This window comes from Pleurodeles waltl, chromosome 2_2 (assembly GCF_031143425.1).
Source record: "Pleurodeles waltl isolate 20211129_DDA chromosome 2_2, aPleWal1.hap1.20221129, whole genome shotgun sequence".
Lineage (NCBI taxonomy): Eukaryota > Metazoa > Chordata > Amphibia > Caudata > Salamandridae > Pleurodeles > Pleurodeles waltl.
Window position 1 is genome coordinate 974,713,192 of NC_090439.1, and position 22,228 is coordinate 974,735,419.

The 22,228-nt window shown below is 42.5% G+C and overlaps 1 protein-coding gene across 2 annotated transcripts in view; it reads right to left on the reverse strand.

Annotated features, from left to right (window-relative positions):
- TAF2 (TATA-box binding protein associated factor 2) overlaps positions 1 to 22,228 on the reverse strand; it is a 663,535-nt gene that overhangs the window by 397,694 nt on the left and 243,613 nt on the right. For both annotated transcript variants that reach the window (XM_069220673.1, XM_069220672.1), the window contains exon 13: positions 10,666 to 10,780. In XM_069220673.1, the coding sequence (XP_069076774.1) occupies positions 10,666 to 10,780 (115 nt within the window). The remainder of the gene's footprint in view (positions 1 to 10,665; positions 10,781 to 22,228) is intronic.

Genomic DNA, 22,228 nt, shown 5'->3' on the forward strand with positions numbered 1-22,228 from the left:
ATGTATCATTACCACAGGCCCTAATGGCAATGAATCTGCAGCGCAACATGCCATGAACAGATGCACACTGGGTAAGTGACATTTTCCGTTCGATGGCATGTGTAGCTGCAGATACACATGCTGTGCATAGACTACAAAGCAGTAATCTCCCCAAAAGCGGTGGTCAGCCTGTAGAAGTTGAAGTTGTCTGAAATAATGTTCTTAGTACAGCCTGTCCTACTGTGGCTTGTTGTGTTGCTAGTACATCTACACAGTAATGCTTAGTAAAAGTATGGGGTGTAGACCATGTGGCTGCCTTACAAATCTCTGTCATTGGTATATTACCTGGAAAAGCCATTGTGGCACCTTTCTTTCTAGTGGAGTGTGCCCTTGGAGTAATGGGTAATTCCCTTTGAGCTTTAAGGTAACAGGTCTGAATGCATTTGACTATCCATCTGGCAATGCCCTGTTTGGATATAGGGTTACCTGCATGAGGGAAAGCTACGAACAATTGTTTTGTTTTCAGAAATTGTTTTGTTCTGTCAACGTAATACATTAGCGGTCTTTTGTATGCAATGCCCTTTCTTCTACTGAATCTGGTTGTGGAAAGAAGACTGGGAGTTCCACCGTTTGGTTTAGATGAAACAGTGATATGACTTTTGGTAAGAATTGTGAATTTGTAAGGAGAACCACCTTATGTTTATGTATTTATATAAAGGGTTCTTGAATAGTAAACACCTGTATTTCGCTAACTCTTCAAAGTGAAGTGATGGCTATTAGAAAAGCTACTTTCCAAGTCAAAAATTGTATTTGACAAGAGTGCATGGGTTCAAATGGTGGGCCCATGAGTCGTGTTAATACAATATTAAGATTCCACGAAGGTACTGGTGTGTTCTTGGGGTATGATTCTTTTTAGTCCTTCCATAAAGGCTTTAATAACTGGGATTCTAAAAAGTGATTTTGACTGTTTAATCTGCAGATAAGCAAATACTGCAGTGAGATAGATTTTAATGGAAGAGAAGGCTAAATTGGACTTTTGTAGGTGTAGTAAATAACTTACAATGTTTTGTGTGGAGGCGTTTAATGGCATAATTTGATTAGCCTGGCAGTAGCAGACAAACCTTTTCCATTTGTTAGCGTAACAATGTCTTGCTGTGGGTTTTCTTGCTTGTTTAATGACCTCCATACACTCTTTGGAAAGGTTTAGATATCCAAATTCTAAGACTTCAGGAGCCAGATTGCTAGATTGAGCGATGCTGGATTCGGGTGTCTGATTTGGTTGTGTTGAGTTAACAGATCTGGTCTGTTTGGTAGTTTGATGTGGGGGACCACAGATAGGTCCAACAGTGTGGTGTACCAAGGTTGGCGTGCCCACGTTGGTGCTATAAGCATTACTTTAAGTTTGTTTTGACTCAGTTTGTAGACCAGATAGGGAATGAGCGGGAGAGGGGGAAAAGCATAAGCAAATATTCCTGACCAGCTGATCCATAGAGCATTACCCTTGGACTGAGGGTGTTTGTATCTGGATGCGAAGTTTAGGCATTTTGCGCTTTCTTTTGTTGCAAACAGATCCATGTTTGCTGTTCCCCAGCGGTGGAAGTGATGTTGTAGGATCTGGGGATGTATTTCCCACTTGTGAGTTTGTTGGTGATCTCGACTGAGATTGTCGGCTAACTGATTGTGAATGCCTGATATTAGGCGAATGTTGTTGTGGATTGCCCAATGCCAAATTTTTTGTGCTAAGAGACACAGCTGTGACGAGTGTGTCCCCCCCTGTTTGTTTAGATAATACATTGTTGTCATATTGTCTGTTTTGACAAGAATGTGTTTGTGGGCTAGAAGGGGTTGAAAGGCTTTTAGTGCTAGAAAGACTGCTAACAGGTCTAAGTGATTTATGTGGAGTTGTTTTTGCTGATTGTCCCATTGACCTTGTATGCTGTGATTGTTAAGGTGTGCTCCCCACCCAATCATGGATGCGTCTGTTGTGAGAATGGGGTGAGGCACTGGGTCTTGAAAAGGCCGCCCTTTGTTTAAATTTACAGGGTTCCACCATTGAAGCGAAGAGTGTGTTTGGCGGTCTATCAACACTAGATCTTGGAGTTGACCCTGTGCCTGCGTCCATTGTTTTGCTAGGCACTGTTGTAAGGGCCGCATTTGTAGTCTTGCGTTTGGGACAATAGCTATGCATGAGGACATCATGTCTAATAGTTTCATCACAAACCTGACCGTGTATTGTTGGTTTGGTTGCATGCTTGATTTTATATTTTGAAACAACTGTACCCTTTGTGGACTTGAAGTGGCAGTTGCTCTTTGTGTGTTGGGTGTTGCTCCCAAATATTGTTGTATTTGGGCTGGTTCTAAACAAGATTTTTGGTAATTGATAGAAAAACCTAGTTTGTGTAGAGTATCTATTAAGTATTGCGTATGAACGTGACATTGTTGTTGAGTGTTGGCTTTTATTAGCCAATCGTCTAGATATGGGAATACGTGCATGTGATGTCTCCTTATATGAGCTGCTACTACAGCTAGGCATTTTGTAAATACCCTGGGGGCTGTTGTTATTCCGAACTGCAACACTTTGAATTGGTAAAGTTTGCCTTGTATTATAAACCTGAGGTATTTCCTGTGAGATGGATGGATGGGTATGTGAAAATACGCATCCTTGAGATCCAGTGTTGTCATGTATTCCCCTTGTTTTAGTAAGGGAACTATGTCCTGAAGTGTTACCATGTGGAAATGATTTGATTTGATGAAGAAATTCAGTGTCCTGAGATCTAAGATAGGCCTTAACGTTTTATCTTTTTTCGGGATAAGGAAATACAGGGAGTAAACGCCTGTTCCTTTTTGGTGATAGGGTAATAGCTCTATGGCTTGTTTTTGTAGCAGTGCTTGGACCTCTATTTGTAATAGGTCTAAGTGTTGTGGAGACATTTTGTGTAGTCTTGGGGGAACATCTGGAGGTAATGTTGTGAATTCTATGCAATAACCATGGTGGATAATTGATAGGACCCACATGTCTGTGGTAATGTGTGTCCAATTGTGGTTGTATTTGGTTAATCTCCGCCCCACTGGTGATATGTGTTGGGGAAGTGTGACATTGAAGTCACTGTTTGCTAGGGCTTGGCTTGGAGGGCTGGAATTTCCCTCTTCCTCTTGGGAATTGTCCTCTGTAGGAACCACAAAACCACCCCTCTCTGGTACTGAGACTGGTAGGTGGGTTTTGTTTGGGAGGTGGATGGTTCTGATGGCTGTTGTCTAAACCCCCCCTAAACTGTGGTTTCCTAAATGTTCCTCTGTATTGTGAGGAGTAGAGAGCGCCCCTGGCTTTGGGCGTGTCCATGTCTTTTTTAATTTTTTCGATTGCGGTATCCACTTCCGCCCAAACAGCTGATGTTGATTAAACGGCATATTCAATACTGCCTCTTGATTTCTGGGTTAAACCCAGAACTTCGCAGCCATGCATGCCTTTGAATCGTTACTGCTGTATTGACAGTCCGTGCTGCTGTATCAGCAGAGTCTAGGGCAGACCGGATTTGGTTGTTTGATATGGCCTGCCCTTCTTCGACCACTTGTTGGGCACGTTTTTGGTGTTCTTTGGGCAAGTGCTGTATGATGTCTTGCATTTCGTCCCAGTGCGCCCTGTCGTAGCGGGCAAATAGGGCTTGTGAGTTGGCAATTTGGCACTGATTGGCTGCCTGCGATGCCACTCTTTTCCCCGCTGCGTTGGATTTTCCACTCTCCTTGCTCTTTCGAAGCTTGCTCGATTCGATTACTCGATGCGACTTTTTTCGGTGCTGGTTCCTCGACCGGAGTAGGAAGTTTTCGGCAAATCTTTGGCCTTTTTCGATGCCGATGTTACTTGGTCACCTTCTTTCTGTGGGTTAAGCCATGGCCTTCTGGCAGTGGCGTCCCCGTGGGCTTTAGTTTTTTGGTGTGACCTTGGGTGTGGGACGGGGCAGGTGTACTCACTTTTTGCTGCGCCGTCGAAGGTCGATCACCGTCAGATTCCTCCGAGTCCGATCCTTGAATGGATATCCTCATCTCTTCTTCCTCGAAGTCGAGATGTTGTTTTGGCTTCGACGCCATCTGTAGTCATCTTGCGCGTCGATCCCTTAAGGTCTTCTTAGATCGAAACGCTCTGCAGGCTTCACAAGTATCCTCTCTGTGTTCGGGCGACAAACACAGGTTACAGACCCGGTGCTGGTCTGTATAAGGATACTTGGCGTGACACTTAGGACAGAAACGGAAGGGGGTCCGGTCCATTAGTCTTCGACGACGGGTGTGGTCGGGCCGAACCGGGCCTTGTTGAAGTGCGGAAGCCCCGAAGGGCTGCCAAAGCGGTCTTGATGTCGGTGCCGATGTGATGAAACTAAACAGGTGCTGAATGTAAACAATCCAGACGAATTTTCGATGGTTTTCTACGTTTCCCGTGACCCGAAAAGACTTCTTCGAAGAAAAACAACTTGTAACACTCCGAGCCCAAAACTAGATGGCAGGAACAGTGCACAGCATGTGTATCTAAAGCTACACATGCCATCGAACATATATATATATATATATATATATATATATATATATATATATATATACACACACACACACACACACACGCGCACCTCCTCTTAGAGGGTGGTTAAGAAATTAATATAACATATCTACACCTTTTGAAATTATTCCAGATATGGGAAAAGAAAACAGGTATGCAGATTGGAATAATACGACAGTGAACCATACTTAAATAGTAATATAAAAATCTCATAAGTAGAGTGTCACCTTATTGGAACAGATGACGTAACACCGCCTGTCCCACTGCTGTGTCACTACAGTGTGCCGATTCTAGGCAGTAGTGCTGCGTGAAAATGTGTGGGTGCTCTTCCATGTGGCAGCACGGCAAATCCTCTCTTAAGGCACTCTGCAAACAGAGCAGTCGAAGTGGACACTGCCCTTGTTGAGTGCGCTCTGGCCTTGGATGTAAGCAGTTTACCCGCCTTTGAGTGGCAAAACTAGATGGCAGCTGAAATCCATCTTGCAGAAGTAGCTTTTGTGACTTAAGAACCTTGTTGATACAATAGCCATATGATACTAAAAGCTGGTCAGTCTTACGTATTTGCAGAGTATGATGCAAAAAGAATTTTAGGCACCGTTTGACATCCAAGGAATGAAGAGACTGCTCAGCGGGAGTAGCTGGTTTTGGGAAAAAAGTGCCCCATATGATTGGCTTTTTAAGATGGAATTGAGATGGGCCCAGGCGGATAAATTTAGGGTTTGTCTAAGGAGTGCATAATCGTCAGTGAAGTGTAGGAATGGTTCCTGCATCATGAAAGCTTGTATTTCGCTGACTCTTCTAGCAGAGGTGAGAGCTAACAATAAAGCCACCTTCCAAGTCAGGAACTTTAGGTCCACTTTATAAATGATCTTGAATGGCGGTTTCATTAGCAGTGAGAAAACTATATTGAGATGCAGATACGGAGGAGGCACCCTAACTGGAGGGAAGGCTCTCAATAGCCATTTCATGAATTGTTTAATTATTCATGTGGCCCAAAGAGAGAGAATGAGATGAGCACATATCTCGAGACTGCTGCGAGGTGAACCTTGACAGATGCATGCACTAATTCTGATTTGGAGAGCAAAAGGAGATACGGCAGAATCTGTCCAGGTGATGCTGTCAAGGGGTGCAGGTTAAATTGATGACACCAAGTGCAGAATCGTTTCCATTTTAATCTGTATGTGTTGTTTGTGGGTTCAGCGCTAGCATGAGACAGGATATCCCTACAGTCCTGGGGAATGTCTAGATCCTTGAATTCACTTATTCAGGAGCCATGCACACAAGTGGAGAGAGACTGGCTCCAGATGCAGGATCTGGCCCTGGTTCATGGTCAACAATGTTGGAAACGCCAGGAGGTGAATGGGATTGCATTCCGACAGCAGGTGGGGCTCTGTACACCAGTACTGCCTGGGCCCCCTGGGAGCGATAAGGATCAAGCAACAAAGCTCTCTTCTCATTTTCCTGAGAACCTTCTGTATGAGAGGGAAGGGGGAGGAGGGAAGCTTATGCATAAATACCTGACCATCTCATCAAAAGGGCACTCCCCCACGACCCTGGGAGTGGAGATCGACTTGTATAGAATTGTCATTTGTTATTCTTATCTGTTGCAAAGAGATTCCATGTCAGTGTGACCCAGTGTGCAAATATTCTGTTTATCTGTGTTTGGTCTAGTTCACACTTGTGGCAGCTCACTTTTGCCCTGCTGAGCATCTGCGCAATAGTGTTGTTGATTCCGGACATATGGTTGGTTCTCAGTGATATCTTGTGCATTGTGAGCCAATTACAGAAATCCTGGGCCTCTTGGGAGAACGTTAGTTATCGTGTCCCTCCTTGTTTGTTTATGTAGTATATGCTGGTCGTATTGTCCGTAGGAACAAGCCCCAAAGCACCTGCATTTCTCTGAAAAGCCTGCTGAGTGAGAGATATGGCTTTCAATTCTTGTCTGTTGATATGCCATGTCTTCTGTTGCGTTGAACACTGCCCCTGAATCTGCAAGTCTTGCAGATGGCCACCTCAGTCTTGTAGAGAGGCATCTGTTATGACAAACTAGGGAATCTGAGGTAGAAACGAGAAGCCTTATGACAAATAAGAAGTTTGGGACCCACACAGTATAGCCTTTTTCATGTTTGCAGTGATAGTCATGATATCGTCGAATGATCCTTCTTTCTGGATCAATTGTTTCTGTAATTCTTCTTGCAATAGTCTCATCTTCAGTCATGCAAGAGGTACTAGACTGATTGAAGAAGACATCATCCCCAGCAACGGTTTGCACAGACGAACTGAAGCAGACCTTCTTTTTGACAGTTTGACAGCTAGAGCTTAGTTTGAGTTGTCTGTTCTGAGTTAAATACACCTTGTTGTTGATGGTATCTAGAAGCAAACCTAGGAATATAATAGTTTGGTTTCGAACAGTTACTGATTTCTGGAAATTGACAGTGAGGCCCAGTTTGTGAAATAGGTTGAGACAGGCTTGAGTGGCTTTGGCTACTTGATCCTTTGTTGGGGCTTTTAGCAGCCAATCGTCCAAGTAGGGAAACACTTAGTACCCTTGGGTTCTGAGAGCGGCTGCTACAGGTGCCAGGCAATTGGTGAATATGCGAGGTGCCAATTTCAGCTCGCATGGAAGGACTTTAAATTGGTAATGGGTACTGGTTACAGAGAAGCAAATATATTTCCTGTGTTTGAAATGTATTGGGATGTGAAAATATGCATCCTGCAAGTCGAGAGTCGTCATGAAATCTCCACTGTAGAGGAGATGCAGAATATTGGAATGGATGACCATCCAAAATGATTGTTTGCATAAGAAGTTGTTCAGCTTTTTTAAGTCTAGGACTGGCCCCCTTTCCCCTGTTTTCTTTCAGATCAGGAAGATTCAGGAATAGAAGCCTATGCCCTTTTGCGAAAAAGAAACTCTCTTTGATTGCTCCCTTTGCAAGCATGGTGAGGGCTTCTTTTCCTAGTAAGTGAAGATGGGAGGGTGGTGTCTATAGTTATCGCTCTCCATTGGGGTAGATAGGTGGAGACCTTCGCACCCACAGGATGGGATGTGATGTGTGTAGGTCGGTACCTGGTGGAGATTACTGCTTGCGACCTAGGTCTCTACCCTGTGAGGGCTGCTTTTGGCGAGGGCCTTGTTTATAGGCCACTCCAGGCAGTTGGAAGTACTGCTGCTGAAATTGCTGAGGGTAATATGATCCTCAAATGGAGGAAAAACCCCTTCCACAACCCCTCAAAAGGCCAATTTCTTATACAACAGGGTGCCAAGGGATCTAGCAATATCAGTCTTTATTGCGAGTAGCACACCACCAACGTGCTTTCCAAAAAGCATCTTACCATCATAGGCCAAATCTAAAGCCTTAGGCTGGACCTCCAGCCTAAAAGATGCTGACTTCAGCCATCCTTGGCGTCTGAGGACTGCTGCTCCAGCTAGCTGACAAAAGCCCGTTGATGCAATGTCCATTGCGCAATAAATTACCTCAGATAAGGTAGGCTGTCCTTCTTGTAGGATCTTTGCTTCTGCCTTCTTGTCATGAGGGATAAGGTCTACGAGGTTGCCGATGTCAGACCACATCTGCCTATCGTTGCGGACAAGGATGTCCAACGAGTTTGCTGCACATACTACAATAGAAAACATGAGGGAAAACCTCTTGCACACATTATCCAGAAGTCTGCCTTCCCTGTCTGGTGGTGCAGAAATGGGACCTGAAGGGTTCTTGGGCAGAGCTGCGCAGCTTGCGATATTACTGAGTCTGGTTTGGGATGACATGTAATGGAGGTCGGAGCATCTTCTGGGGCTTTGTATTTCTTGTCTACCTGTGGCAGCACAGTAGTCACGGTTGCAGGGTTTTTCATTATCTTAACACCCTCCTCCCATATGTAATCAATGATGAGGATTGAGTGGACTGATTTCCTTGTTTGCTCCTTAAAATCATACAGGAAACAGTCAGCTTGCTTGACGGAATTCGGGAGGTGAAATCTTGCTGCAGCACTGTCCATCAAGTTATGAAACCCCCCAATCTCCTCTGGGGGAAGAATCTGATGGGCATAGCGGTGGAGATGAGGGTGTGGGAATTAGACAGTCATCCCACTCATCCTGTGTCAGAGCATTTTCAGGTATCTCACCTTCCTTTCTTTCATCTTTCCATGAAGATGGGTCTTCTCTTGGTTGCACAGCTATGGTTCTTGCGGTTATCTTGGGGGTTACAGGTGGAGGTATATTTTGAGATGTAGATGGGACTTCTGTTTGAGGTGACAGTGGTTGGTGCTTCGTTGGTGGCTCAGGAAACCTCTTCCTGTAATCCTGCAACATAGCTTGCCGATCCTGAGCCAATGCAATAGGCAATTGCATTTCTTCCTGTGGTTGTTGAGGTCTGTAATGGTGCTCTTAATATCTTCTTGGTGGAGGAGCATAGCATTGTTGGCTATAACATTTGTCTTCCTCCTCAGGATCATCCTCCTCTTGGCATTTAACGAGTAATTGGGATAGACTGTGCGCAATCCCAAAAGGTACATTATCATCGGACTCCTCCATGTCCATTAGATGTGACAGAGGAAAAGGTGATACTTTAATGGGGGACGTTACTGCTGGAGTCAATGTCTTTTCAGGCATTTTAACTCTCATTGTTGATGGCCCCGTCGACTGTCCTTTCATTGACGCCATGGCTGTCACTAGAGTTGTCAACACTGATGGATTTTCTTTTGCCGTCTCTAGTGTCTTTTTAGGTGGTGTTGTCGCCGACGGGGCTGTCACTGTCATGGTCTCATTGGCAGGGCTATCGTCGACGAGGCTCTTGTCAATGGAGAAGTCACCAGCCTCATTGACGAAGGGTGAATTCTCAGTGACGAAATGGGAGTGTTGATGGACGTCGTCATTGTTCCGTGGACGAGACGGTGCTCACCATTGTTGTCATTGACAAGACTGCCATCAACAGTGATATTCGAGTCGAAAGTGGTTTTGAAGTAGTTTTCAAAAGTTCCCTAGGCTTCAGCGATAGGGTGGTGGGCTGACAGGAGGCTTTTCTGTGGAGATGAGTCTTTTCTCCTTTATCAGAATGTCTTTATGGTGAACTTTTAAAGCTGTTCTACTCTCCTCAGATGTCCCATGATCAGAGGATCTTGCCCTCTTTTGTGACTTCTCGGACACGTCACTTTCATCATCATAAGTTGTCATTTTCTGGGTTTTGGACTTCTGCAGCCACAGCAGTAGTCTATCCTTAAATAGTATTTGAGGAGAAGGTTCTACATACCTTACAATTCTTTACCTGGTGGTTGGGGTAAAGGGAGTAAAGGCATTCTTTAAGCGGGTCATCAACATGTAGTCGCTTTTTTCAACAGGACTTGCAAGATCTGAAGAGTCTTTTTTTGGAAGTATCAGAAATAGTTATTAGAATTCATAGTTTTAAGTAAAGAAAATCTGAGCAAGGCTCAGGGGCACTCCCTTCACACAATGTGCGGAAATAAAATCTGATGGATGCAGACTCTTTTGGGAGTGTTCTAGAGCAGTGGTTCCCAACCTGTGGGCCGGGGACCCCTGGGGGTCCGCGAAGCCTACTCAGGGGGTCCGCGGCTGCTTAAAACATTTAATTATATTAGGTCCCAGCTATCAGTAATTACTCCTCGGGGTTCCGTGTTCCAATAATGATTCAGTGGGGGTCCCCAGGTTCCAGTATTGATAAAATGGGGGTCCACAGAAGTCAAAAGGTTGGGAACCACTGTTCTAGAGGGTACGGTTGTCTGATTGGTCATAGTTCAAGTTTGTTCCTATTTTAAAAAGGACATAGATACGTTACTAAAGTGACGATTCATTGCCATTAGAGTCTAAGGTAATGATGCAAACTGCAATGGTCAAGGTACCGTGGGACTCCCTCTTCGACAATGGAGAATGATTCAAGCATGTGAATATATGAAAGATCCAATACTGGAGAAAAAATATTTTTAGGATATTGAGATAGCTATAACAGATATCTAAGGTCTGATTAACAAAAACAAAAGCAACAGCAATAAGTGCTCTTTCTTTCCCTAAGTAATATGCATCGAATGACAAAAATAACAAATTACATTTTTAAACAATATAGCTAGGTTATTCACTAAATGTTTATAATGACGAAGAGTAGGCAATGATTAATAAAAACAGTTCTTACCACATATTTCTGTGTCCCAGGAGAGGTGTAATCCTGTTTTATTTCCAGTTCTAGAACATTGCGCTTTCGATTGAATGCAAAAGTGCCATAAAACTTTACCACACCACTTTGGTCACTGTAAAAGAACTGTTAAGGAGCCATAAAATCATTATTAACCCCATATTAGATCAAGACACAAAGTAAAATTGATAGTGTTGTATGATAAGACCTCCAAATCCACATTACAACTTGCTCCTACATAGCACTTCCTGATGAAGACACGTTTCGGACTTCATCATTTGAGGAACACAAAGAACTTCCATTAGCACTTACAGAGTTGTATCACTCTTGCAAAGACTACAATCTGGGAAATAATCTAGGAGACATGGGAGATGGAAGCAGTTCGCAAGGCTGCTCAAAAACACAGTAGGAACCCCAGGGGGTCGATGTCTGCTTCTTAATTTTTTTCACACTTTTGTCATCATCTTAGATGGGTGCGCATGTGTTATTAATGGCAAGGTGAGACTATGGGGGTCATTGACCGCCAGGGCCAACGACCACGGAAGCACCGCCAACAGGCTGGAGGTGCTTCCTGGCCAATTCTGACCGCGGCGGTAAAGCCGCGGTCAGAAAAGGGAAACCGGCGGTTTCCCGCCGGTTTTCCCCTGGCCAAATGAATCTTCCATGGCGGCGCAGATTGGGATTCCGACCCACTTCCCGCCAGCCTGTTTCTGGCGGTTTTCACCGCCAGAACCAGGCTGGCGGGAACGGGTGTCGTGGGGCCTCTGGGGGCCCCGGCACTGCCCATGCCACTGGCATGGGCAGTGCAGGGGCCCCCTAACAGGGCCCCATAATGATTTTCAGTGTCTGCTTTGCAGACACTGAAAATCGCGACGGGTGCCACTGCACCCGTCGCACACCAGCAACTCCACCGGCTCCATTCGGAGCCGGCTTCATCGTTGCTGGGTCTTTCCCGCTGGGCGGGCGGGCGGCCTTTTGTCAGTCGCCCGCCCGCCCGCCCAGCGGGAAAGTCAGAATAACCGCCGCGGTCATTTGACCGCGGTGCGGTCTTTTGGCGGTCTCCACCCGGCAGGCGGCGCCCGACGGGATCGGAATGACCCCCTATGTCATGTATCACAAGTAAGATTACATTATTAAAAGTCATCCATGGACATATAAAAGCAGACCTGGTCAACAGAACTCTTTACGTTCATATGCAGACTATCACAGGCAGCAACCAAAAAGTGCAGGATTCAGCAATGAAGTAAATAACCTGGGACCTTCAGAAATATGTTCAGTATATTGAGTTCTGCACTAACTCTACAACTTAAACTTAAGCTTAAGCATCCCATGAAAGACACGGTAACACACCTGGGTAAGATAGATATTATGATTGAGATATATATATATTTAGATATATAATAATTTAGTATTTGATTATAATATTCAGGTTTAGTATTTTTATATATTGTATCAGTGTACTTCCTTCATCGGTTTATTGGATTAGAATTGTTAGAGCGCGCTTCTCTGTGTGCGAGGTTCCTGTGGAGTTCGAACCCTGAGAAAAGTCGTTGGGAGGATGAGCAAGGGAAAGCTGTTTTATTTGTAAGCTCCACTTCATCCAATGTTTCAATTGCAAAATAAACATATTTCTTCCATCTAACATTTTGGATTTATCATTACAATCAAGGCAACAAGCTACGTGGCTGTTGAAACACCAGGGAACCCATGCGGATTACAATCCATGCGAAAGACAAGTTGTCATTAATGAGGATTGAGCTTTGTTTGGTGAAACTGGTTGACCCAGAATTAACTACTAAACATATGTACTTTATTATATTTATGCTAAGGTGCAGGGACCAACGCTCATTACCGTTAAACACTGGCTATTTAAACGGAGTGTCTCACAGCAGGAGCGTGCAGAATTAGAAGCACTGGTAGCAGACATCACTGGGGGGACACGCATGGTTTTGAATCAAGTGTGATGTTGTACTTGCATCATGTGTGCACGTCACAATTTCCTGGACATCTAGAGCGTATCTCCACTGCTGCTGGGGCTTCGGTAGCCATTATTGAAGCCTTCCAGTGCATGACTGTGGGTGTACCAGCAGACTGCTGGATTTCCGGCCGCTTCAGTTACTCCTTGCATTTCCCAGTGATTCGCACACCTAATTGCGGATACTATTGTTGACCATATTCTTTTCAGTGATTTGCACACCTAATTTTGGACACCACTGTTGTCTTTTAATAACGGTGATCTGCACACCTTCTACATGTTGTTATGCTGCTTTCTAGTATTCAAGTACACAGCACCATATAGTGTCTATTATTGAAATTATATGTTATTTTGTTACTCTACGTTAGTATTATGACTATTTATATCCTTTAGGTATTCAGTTCCATGCAAGTCATTTTAGGAATATTACTGCGTGTTGATTTCAAGGGTGGCATGCACGCCTTAATACGATTTTGATATGTTGTGTGTGTGTGTGTATATATATACATATATATATATATATACATATATATATATATATATGCCACAAACAGATGTCTACTGGGTGATTAACATTATATGTGTGTATATATATATATATATATATATATATATATATATATATATATATATATATATATATATATATATATATATACATACATACACATACACACTCAGTAAGATAAGATGTCCATGCAGTGTATATACATATTTACATAAAGAAAGTACTACAACTGCTACAGGCATCCGGGAGGAGTGATGGCACATGTGAATCTGCAGCACTACATGCCACGAACAGATGTCTACTGGGTGAGTAACATTTTCCGTTAGATTAGGTGTAGCTGCAGATACATATGCTTTGCATAGACTGACAATCAGTCCCCTCCCCAAAAAAGCGGTGGCTAGCCTGTATGAGTTGGAGTAGTTTGACCAACATTTTGCTTGGTGATGAGATAACACATCCACACAGTAGTGTTTAGTAGTGTTTAGTAAATGTGTGTGGTGTGGACCATGTGGCTGCTTTGCATATGTCTGCCATTGGTATATTTCCTAAGAATGCCATTGAAGCTCCTTTCTTTCTAGTAGAATGTGCTTTAGGAGTTGCTAATAGCTGTCTTATGTTCTAGCTACATAATACATGAGAGCTCTTTTAAAATCAAGAGTGTGAAGAGCTCTTTTAGCAACTGAATCTGTCTGTGGAAAAAAGACTGGCAATTCCACTGACGGACTGATGTGAAGTGGTGAAACTACTTTAGGTAGGAATTTGTTTGATTTGTCCTAAGTACTGTTCTATTTTTGTGAATTTGGAAGAAAGGTTCTTCTAAAGTGAAAGCTTGAATATCACTAACTCTTCTTAAGGAAGTAATGCTACTAGGAAAGCAACCTTCCATGAGAGAAATGGAAGAGTGCAAGAATGCATGGGTTCAAATGGTGGACCCATAAGCCTTGTGAGCACAATGTTAAGATTCCAGACAGGAGCTGATGGAGCTCTAGGTGGAATAATTCTTTTAAGGCCTTTTATAAAAGCTTTTATGACAGGGATCCTAAACAGCAAAGTATGCTGTCTGTTTTGCAGGTAAGCAGCTATTGCTGTTAAATGAATCTTAATATGATGAGTATGCAAGATTTGCTTTTTGTAAACAAAGCAAATAACTGAAAATATCCTGTACTGATGCTTTAAGTGGATCAATGTTTTGGGGTTGACAGTAATATACAAAACGTTTCCATTTAGCTGCATAGCACTGTCTGGTTGTAGGTTTGTGTGATTCTTTTAGAATGTTTATTAATCCTGTTATTAAAGCTGTAGATATCCAAACTCTATGACCTCAGGAGTCAAATTGTCAGGTTGAGCATACTGGGATTGGGATGGCTGATTTGACCTTTGTTTTGAGTCAAAAGGTCTGGTCTGTTTGGAAGCTTGTAATATGGAACTACAGAGAGATCCAACAGTGTTGTGTACCAGTGTTGACGAGCCCACGTGGGAGCTATAAGTATCATAGCCAGGGAGGTGTGACTGATCTTGTTGACCAGAAATGGAATTCGTGGGAGAGGGGGAAAAGCGTAAGCAAATATCCCTGACTAATTAATCAATTGATCCATAGAGCATTGCCCTTGGATCGAGGGTGTGGGTACCTGGATACAAAGTTTGGGCTTTTTGCGTTTTTGCAAAGAGATCTATGTTCAGGGTTCCCCACATGTGGAAGTATTGTTGAATCACTTGTGGGTGAATCTCCCATTTGTGTATTTGTTGCTGCGTCCTGCTTAAGAGGTCTGCTAGTTGGTTGTGTATCCCTGAGATATACTCTGCTAGCAATTGATGTGATTGTTACTTGCCCATTTCCAAAGTGTCTGTGCTTGAAAGGACAATTGAGTGTGCCCCCCCCCCCCCACACACACACACACACAGCTGTACCTCCCCCACGTTTTTGCAGATTATACATTGTGGTCATGTTGTCTGTCCTTATCAGCATTGCTTTGTGCATGGTATGTGGTTGGAAAGCTTAGAGGTCTAGGAACACTGCTAGCAATTCAAAATTGTTTATATGCTAAGTTAGTTGAATTGAGTCCCTTTCCCCTTGTATGGTAAAGTTGTTGAGATGGGCTCCCCAACCTATCATTGATGCATTGGTCGTGATTATGGTCTGTGGCACAGGGTCCTGAAATGGCCCCCCTTTTGATAAGTTAGCGTGATTCCACCATTGCAGAGATTTGTAAGTTTGGCAGCCCAACAACACTAGATCGTGAAGTTGACCCGGTGACTGAGACCATTGTTGGGAGAGACACTGTTGTATGGGTCTCATGTTTAGATGTGCACTGGGTACTATTGTTATGCACAATGCCATCATTCCCAAAGGTTTCATGATAATCCTTCCTGTATAAGTGTGCTTGCATTGTAGTTGAGATATGAGATTGTGGAAAGCTTGAATTCTCAGTGGGTGTGGGTACACTAATGCTGACAGTGTTCAGAATTGCTCCCAGATACGGTTGTATTTGCTTTGGTTGCAGATGAGATTTCTGGTAATTGATTGTGAACCCTAGATTGTGTAGGGTATCCACTGTGTACTGTGTGCTGTTGACAGGTTAGAATGGTGCTGGCTTTTATGAGCCAGTCGTCCAGATAAGGAAAGATATGTATATGTTACCTTCTGAGGTATTCTGCAACCACTGCAAGGAATTTGGTGAATACCCATGGTGCTGTTGTTACTCCAAAGGATAGTACTTTGCACTGGTAGTGCTTGCCTGCTATCACAAATCTTAAAAATTTGCAATGTGCTGGATGTATGGGAATGTGGAAGTAAGCATCTTTTAGATTTAATGCTGTCATGTAGTCTTGTTTTTGTAGCAGGGGAATGACGTCCTGAAGAGTGACCATGTGTTAATGCTCTGACAGGATGTACTGACTGAGGGTCTGAGATCCAGGATTGGCCTGAGAGTACTATCCTATTTTGGTATGAGGAAGTATAGAGAATATACTCCTGCCCCTTATTGGGATATAGGTACCATCTCTATTGCACCCTTGAGTAGAAGTGATTGTACCTTCTGTTTTTTTAAATTTAGATGTTTCAGAGAAAGTCTCTGCGAGGGAGAATGTTTAGTGGAGTAGAAATGAGTTCTAGGCAATAACCATTCTCGATAATTGACAGCACCCATTGATCTGTCATGATATTGTGCCATTGTTGGTAGAAATTTCCCAGTCTTCCTCCCACAGGAGATATATGCTGTGTGGGGATGTGCAGAAAGTCACTGTTTGGATTGAGGTGGAAGAACCTCTTGTGGTGGTGGATCTACCTCTACAGCTAAAGTTATTTCCTTTGTAAGGAAAAAAATTCTATTGTAAAATTGTTGTCCTTGTTTCTTTGGGGATGTGGACGGCTCTGAGGTTGATTGTTTAGAACCACCTTTGAACTGGGGCCTACGAAAAGTTCCCCAAGTAGGGGTTGTGTAAAGGGCACCCAAAGCTTAAGCTGAATCAGTCTTTCTTTAGTTTCTCTATGGTGTTATCTAGTTCTGGACCAAAAAAGTGTTGCTTATCAAAAGGCATATTAAGTACTGCCTGTTGTATTTTAGGTTTGATCCTCGAAGTTCTCAACCATGCGTGCCTTCTAATATTCACACTGGTGTTGATACCCCTTGCTGCTTTGTATGCTGCATCTAAGGCAGATCTAATTTGGTTATTCAAGATAGCCAGGCCCTCAGTAACTATCTGCTGTACCCTTTTCTGGTGTAAGGTACTGTAAGAACTCCTCCACTTCAATCAAATGAGCTCTATTATATCTGGCTAACAGAGCTTGAGAATTTGCAACCCTCCAGTGATTAGCAGCTTGAGTTGCTACTCTTTTCCCAGCTGAATCAAACTTACGACTCTCCTTGTCTGGAGGAGGAGCACCCCCTGTGGAATGGCTAGTTGCCCTTTTCCATGCTGCACTGACAACTATAGAGTCAGCTGGCAAATGATGTGAAATGAAAAGTGAATCTGAAGGTGTAGTTTAGTACTTTTTGTCTACCCTTGGTGTGATAACGCTAGCCTTCACTGGCTCCTTGAAAATGTGGTCTGCATGTTTAAGCATGCCTGGGAGCATGGGTAGACACTGATACTCCTTGTGAGTGGATGTCAATGTGTTGAATAAAAAAAATCATCCTCAATGGGATCTGTATGCAACTGCACATTGTGATATGCAGCTGCCCTAGCTTTGACCTGATTGTAGGTAGTGGTGTCTTCAGGTGGAGATGGCCTAGCCGGGTATGTATCAGGATCATTGGAAGGTATGGGATCTGGATCATAAAAATACCATGGATCTATGTTGTAATGAGTATCACCTAAATCATCACCATGTGTAGAGATAGGATATTGTGGAGAAAATTGTGAAGGTGGCGGTGGAGAAGCAGCAAGTAAAGATAATGAGGGGGTTGAAGGCTGTTGTAGGGCCTTTGGTTTCTCCCTATGCTTAAGTATTTTAGTAGGTGGAGGCGCAGCTTCTAGAGTCTCTTGGAAAGATCATTTTCTCTTTGTTGTAGGAGGAGGAGAACCAATAATCCTTCCAGTGTCTTTGTGCATCTGGACTTTACGCTGTTTAGCACCCATTACTTCTAATATGGGCCTTATTTCCGAAAACTCCTCAGTAGTTTGAGCTTATTTATCACCCACAGATTTCAGCTCCTAAGGTCTGGGGAACAAGCTGCGAGGTGGAAGGCTCTGCTTCTCAAATCAATCCTGAAACAGGTGCGGCACGCTGTTCGGTCGGTGCCGAATGCATTTTGGTCTTAATTTTCGGTGCCGAACATGAGGATTCGTCATCCGCATGCGTTTTTTAGGTCTGACCAAGGCCAGCAAGCAGTGGTGGACCCAAGACTAGTGCTGAAGTCTTCTTGGTTGTCTTTGAGTGATGGGAAGGGGCTGATGTAGTCACATACTGCGCCACTGGAAGCGACTGGCTGTCCCCATCCGAATCTCATTCCAAATCAGGGCCTGCGATAGAAACTGCAGCTTGAGCATGCTCTTCTCAAAAAATGTCAGACGTTTGTTCCGACGACTTGGACGCTATCTCCAGCCGATGTGCTCTTCAATCCCTAAGAGTTTTCTTCGAACTGAAGGATCGACACGCTTCACAGCTTTCTTCTCTGATCCAGAGAAACACTCAATTGCACACAGTGTTGATCAGTGTATGGAAACTAGGAGTGACACAGAGGGCAAAAGCGAAACGGAGTCCGTTCCATCAGACAGACATCGTTTGACAACCACGAGTGAAAGTATGCCGAAGAAGGGCTCTGTCGGATCGATTATAAGTTAGAAAACGCGATCCAGAACTAAACCGACGTTTATAGAGAAGAGAGAAGTTCAGATCGTACTGAACCAAGATCTACCGGTGCGAGAGGAAACAAGTCCGAACCCGACGGTGGAAAGAAAACAATCTAACAAAGGGCTTGATGCCCATGCACAGTAGCACCGAGAAGGAGAAGCCACTCCATCCCGTGACTCGAAAACACTTCTCAAAGAAAAACAAGTTGCAGTACTCTGAGCAAAACACTAGATGGTAGGATAAGGCACAGTATGTGTAGCTACAGTCACACAAGCCATTGAACACATATTTTTTCCATCTAATGTCTTGGATTTATCATTACAATAGAGCAAAGCTTAAATGCTGTTAAGTAGTTTGTGTATTAGAAACTTTGTAATTGCTAGGCTCTTAAAACATAATAAAGGGCTTTGTGTACGTGGATGAAATTAACAACATATATTTCCTCAAAAGACACGTAATCTGAGAACTCTCAATAAGGGACAGTAGGACACTCCCCAATATATAACAACATGCCACATAAACCTGTCAGGTGTAAGAATGGCTCCCTAAAAATTGAGTACTTACTTATAAATGGATGATGTGCTTCTTACATTCTAGCATTTAGTGTTGTAAAATGTATTGGGGAATTTTCTGAATGCCACAAGGTTAAGTGTTTATGGATGTTCCTAACAATCCCAAACTGCTCCTCACATTTCCCGTTCCTTGGAGCTCCATTTTCCACCCTTTTCTCAAATATAGGACTGAGAAAACTGCACTCACCCAGTGAACATTTTTAAGTTGAAAGTTCAGACTTTCGCTATCAATATCGTCAAATCTAGATTCTGTTATAAAAGATGACACATTTTGCACACCTATGTGAAACCTGGCAGTGCAAATCATTTGAAATGTAGTCTGTAGTGTTCAACTCCATTGAAACATCTGATGTTAAGTATTACATTGTTCCTCCCAAATATTTCTTCACATCTACCTTTAAGTGTTAAAGGACCAAGCAGCTGAGAGAAAAAAAAAAGTTGGATTTGCTAAGTCCTGCATCTCTAACAACCACCAACAAGAGACATTTTAGAATGTTTGCTTGTCTGGTGATGTCTGCGGAGTTATGAGGTCTATTGTGACATCATTCACCAGATAGCTCCTTTAAACAATGCAGTTTAATGTTTTACAGATTTGTTTTACCATCCAGATTCTCTCCAACTCACACAATGTTGTTTCTGGTGCTTGCCTTGCTCTCTCCTCTCACTAACCTCTATCCAAACAATGCAGATTATTTAGGAGTTTCTTTGTATATTTTGCTGTTTTTCTTTGGGCATCTTAAAAGCAGTTAATGGAGATTATCAGAAAAAATGGTATAAGATAAGCTGCTGCAATGGACAATGAAGAAGCATGATGTAATAAAAGCAGAAGAGACATGATTGGAAAAAGTTTTCCGAATTTAAGGATACTGTAAGATGATCATGTGAATAGTGGACTTACGTACCAGCAAAAAAGGCCCACCATCAATTCTGCTTTCACCCTTGGCACCAGGAAAAAGTATGTGGAAGAGTGCAGCACACATTGTGTATTCTGAAAATCCATGTAGGCAAATGAGAAGATTTTCCATAAAGTAACTTGAGGAGCAGGCATCAGACCGTGCACTTGATAGAGCACTGCATAAATAGTCAGTTAGGATTCCTTAAGATTGGATGACGTATTTGCAAGGTGTGCCATGTTTTGAATTCTATGAAGTGAGTGATTACATTTTTGGAGAAGGACAGCATAGGAAAAAGATGCTGCAGCCTAACCTGATGGTTATAATGTATTCACCAGGGTTGCATTGCTAATCTGTGCAAGAATGGGAGGGTGTATTATAACAGTCCTATTATGTTTTCCATGACGTTTCCAATTAGTTTGTTAAGAGTCAGATGTTTACATCTGGAGCTGAATTGAAACTGTCTCTGTATACTGTAGGTTGGTGACTGTAAATATCTCAGACAGCTGATTTCAGGCAGTTTATGTAGCTGTGGCTGTATGAAACGTTGGGAAATAACAGTGGATATCAACAGTCACAGAGTTAAAAACAAATTCCACTTCATACCAAAAGGGGGACGTAGTCTTAAATTCAGTATCAAAAAGGGGGCCTATGATTTTTTACTGTCAAAGAAAAAGACTGCCAGATTTAATCAGCTCATTTAGCTCACTCGTTACTTTTAGGTTTTGGCTTTACAATTTATTTCAACAACCAATATTAGTTTATAAAATTTAGTGCAGCATGTTAAAAGAAGTCCACTTTCCTCTAAATACCTGTGCATTAAAATCTTACTTCCTACAATTAACTATTTTACCACTGAATTTCTACTCCTACTGACCACATATGTACATACGTATGTTTGGATGTATGTTCAATTTGTACAGCACAGACTTGGCAGAAAGGCATTGAAATTTGGTTTATACTCAAAGGCAATGGTACAATCAGTGAATCTTGGTGTGGATTGCCGGGGTGCTCATGGAAGTGTATATTTTTGCCTGATGAGAGCCTATCATATACGTCCATTAGGCAAAAAAAACACTACAGGTCTTAAATAATCACATTAATTATAGTTGCTTTTTGACAGTCATACTGAACCTCTGTCACATAAATAATCAATTCATTTCCATGGACGTGTGCGGTGTAAAGAATTATGGGAAAAAGGATGAATTATGGGACATTGGATGAACTATACAAAGCGCATACCAACTGCTTTTCCTGCTGGAAACTTAATTATGTATTGAAGGAGATTCTAATTAACAGACATGTTTGGACTTTGACAATTAGCATCTTGCTTGCTTCATAATGGTTAGCATATTTCATTGTGCAAACCAAGTGTCATTTGTACGTTTTCTTCTTTTTTAATTATTTCAGAATACATAAGGAATATTAGGATTTGTTTGATTTCTCCTGACAAATGGAATGGGATATTTAGTTATTCATGGAAAATTATGATTATGATGACCAAGTAAGAAAAAATAATAATGGACTGAGAAACCACTTACTCAAATTTCATTTTTAAAACTGTGAAACGTTCCTGGTCATTTTGCTTTAGAAGTAAGAGGTGTCTCACAAGAGAGGTTGTTGTATGGGACTGCATCTTGGAGGAAGGAGAAGACTGGGGGGAACAGCATTGCAGAACGCTCTACATTCATTATCCTAGATAGCATTAAGCAATTTACTTCACATGCAGTGTACTGAAAGTAGTTTTTATGTTAAACATCTTTGCACTAACATATTCTACATATACTCTTATAAACAGTCTACTACAGAAATAAAAAATATCAGTGTTGCAATATTGCTCTGTTCCCGTGTTTGTCATTCTGTGTGTTTTGAATGAATGAGCTTATCAAACTTGGAGTACCAAAAATACATAGGTGGAATATAAAATAACTAAAGTCTGCATTTTAGCCAAGATATTTGCAGCCATGTAACTCCCAATTTGAAGTCTGCATTTTACAGGTAGTGATGCATTTCATTTGACTTAAACAACTAGAGCAAAGAAGGCACAGCAAATTATGAGAAAGGTTTACACTGAAACCCATGACTTCCCGTATTTGAGATGCTTAAGGTGTAACGTGGACTTTTATCTTTTTGAAAGTTAATCTTCAAACCCAGAATGGCTGTCAGTTAAATGGTGCTAAACACAAAGTAGGTCTGCCTTTAAAAGAGGCTTTCTTATTTTTAATGAGGTTTGTCATTTAGGTGTTACTTATACTCCTGGTCTCTGTCTATGAATAACAACAGCACTTCTCTTTAGCACAATAAAATAAACTCAACCTGAGT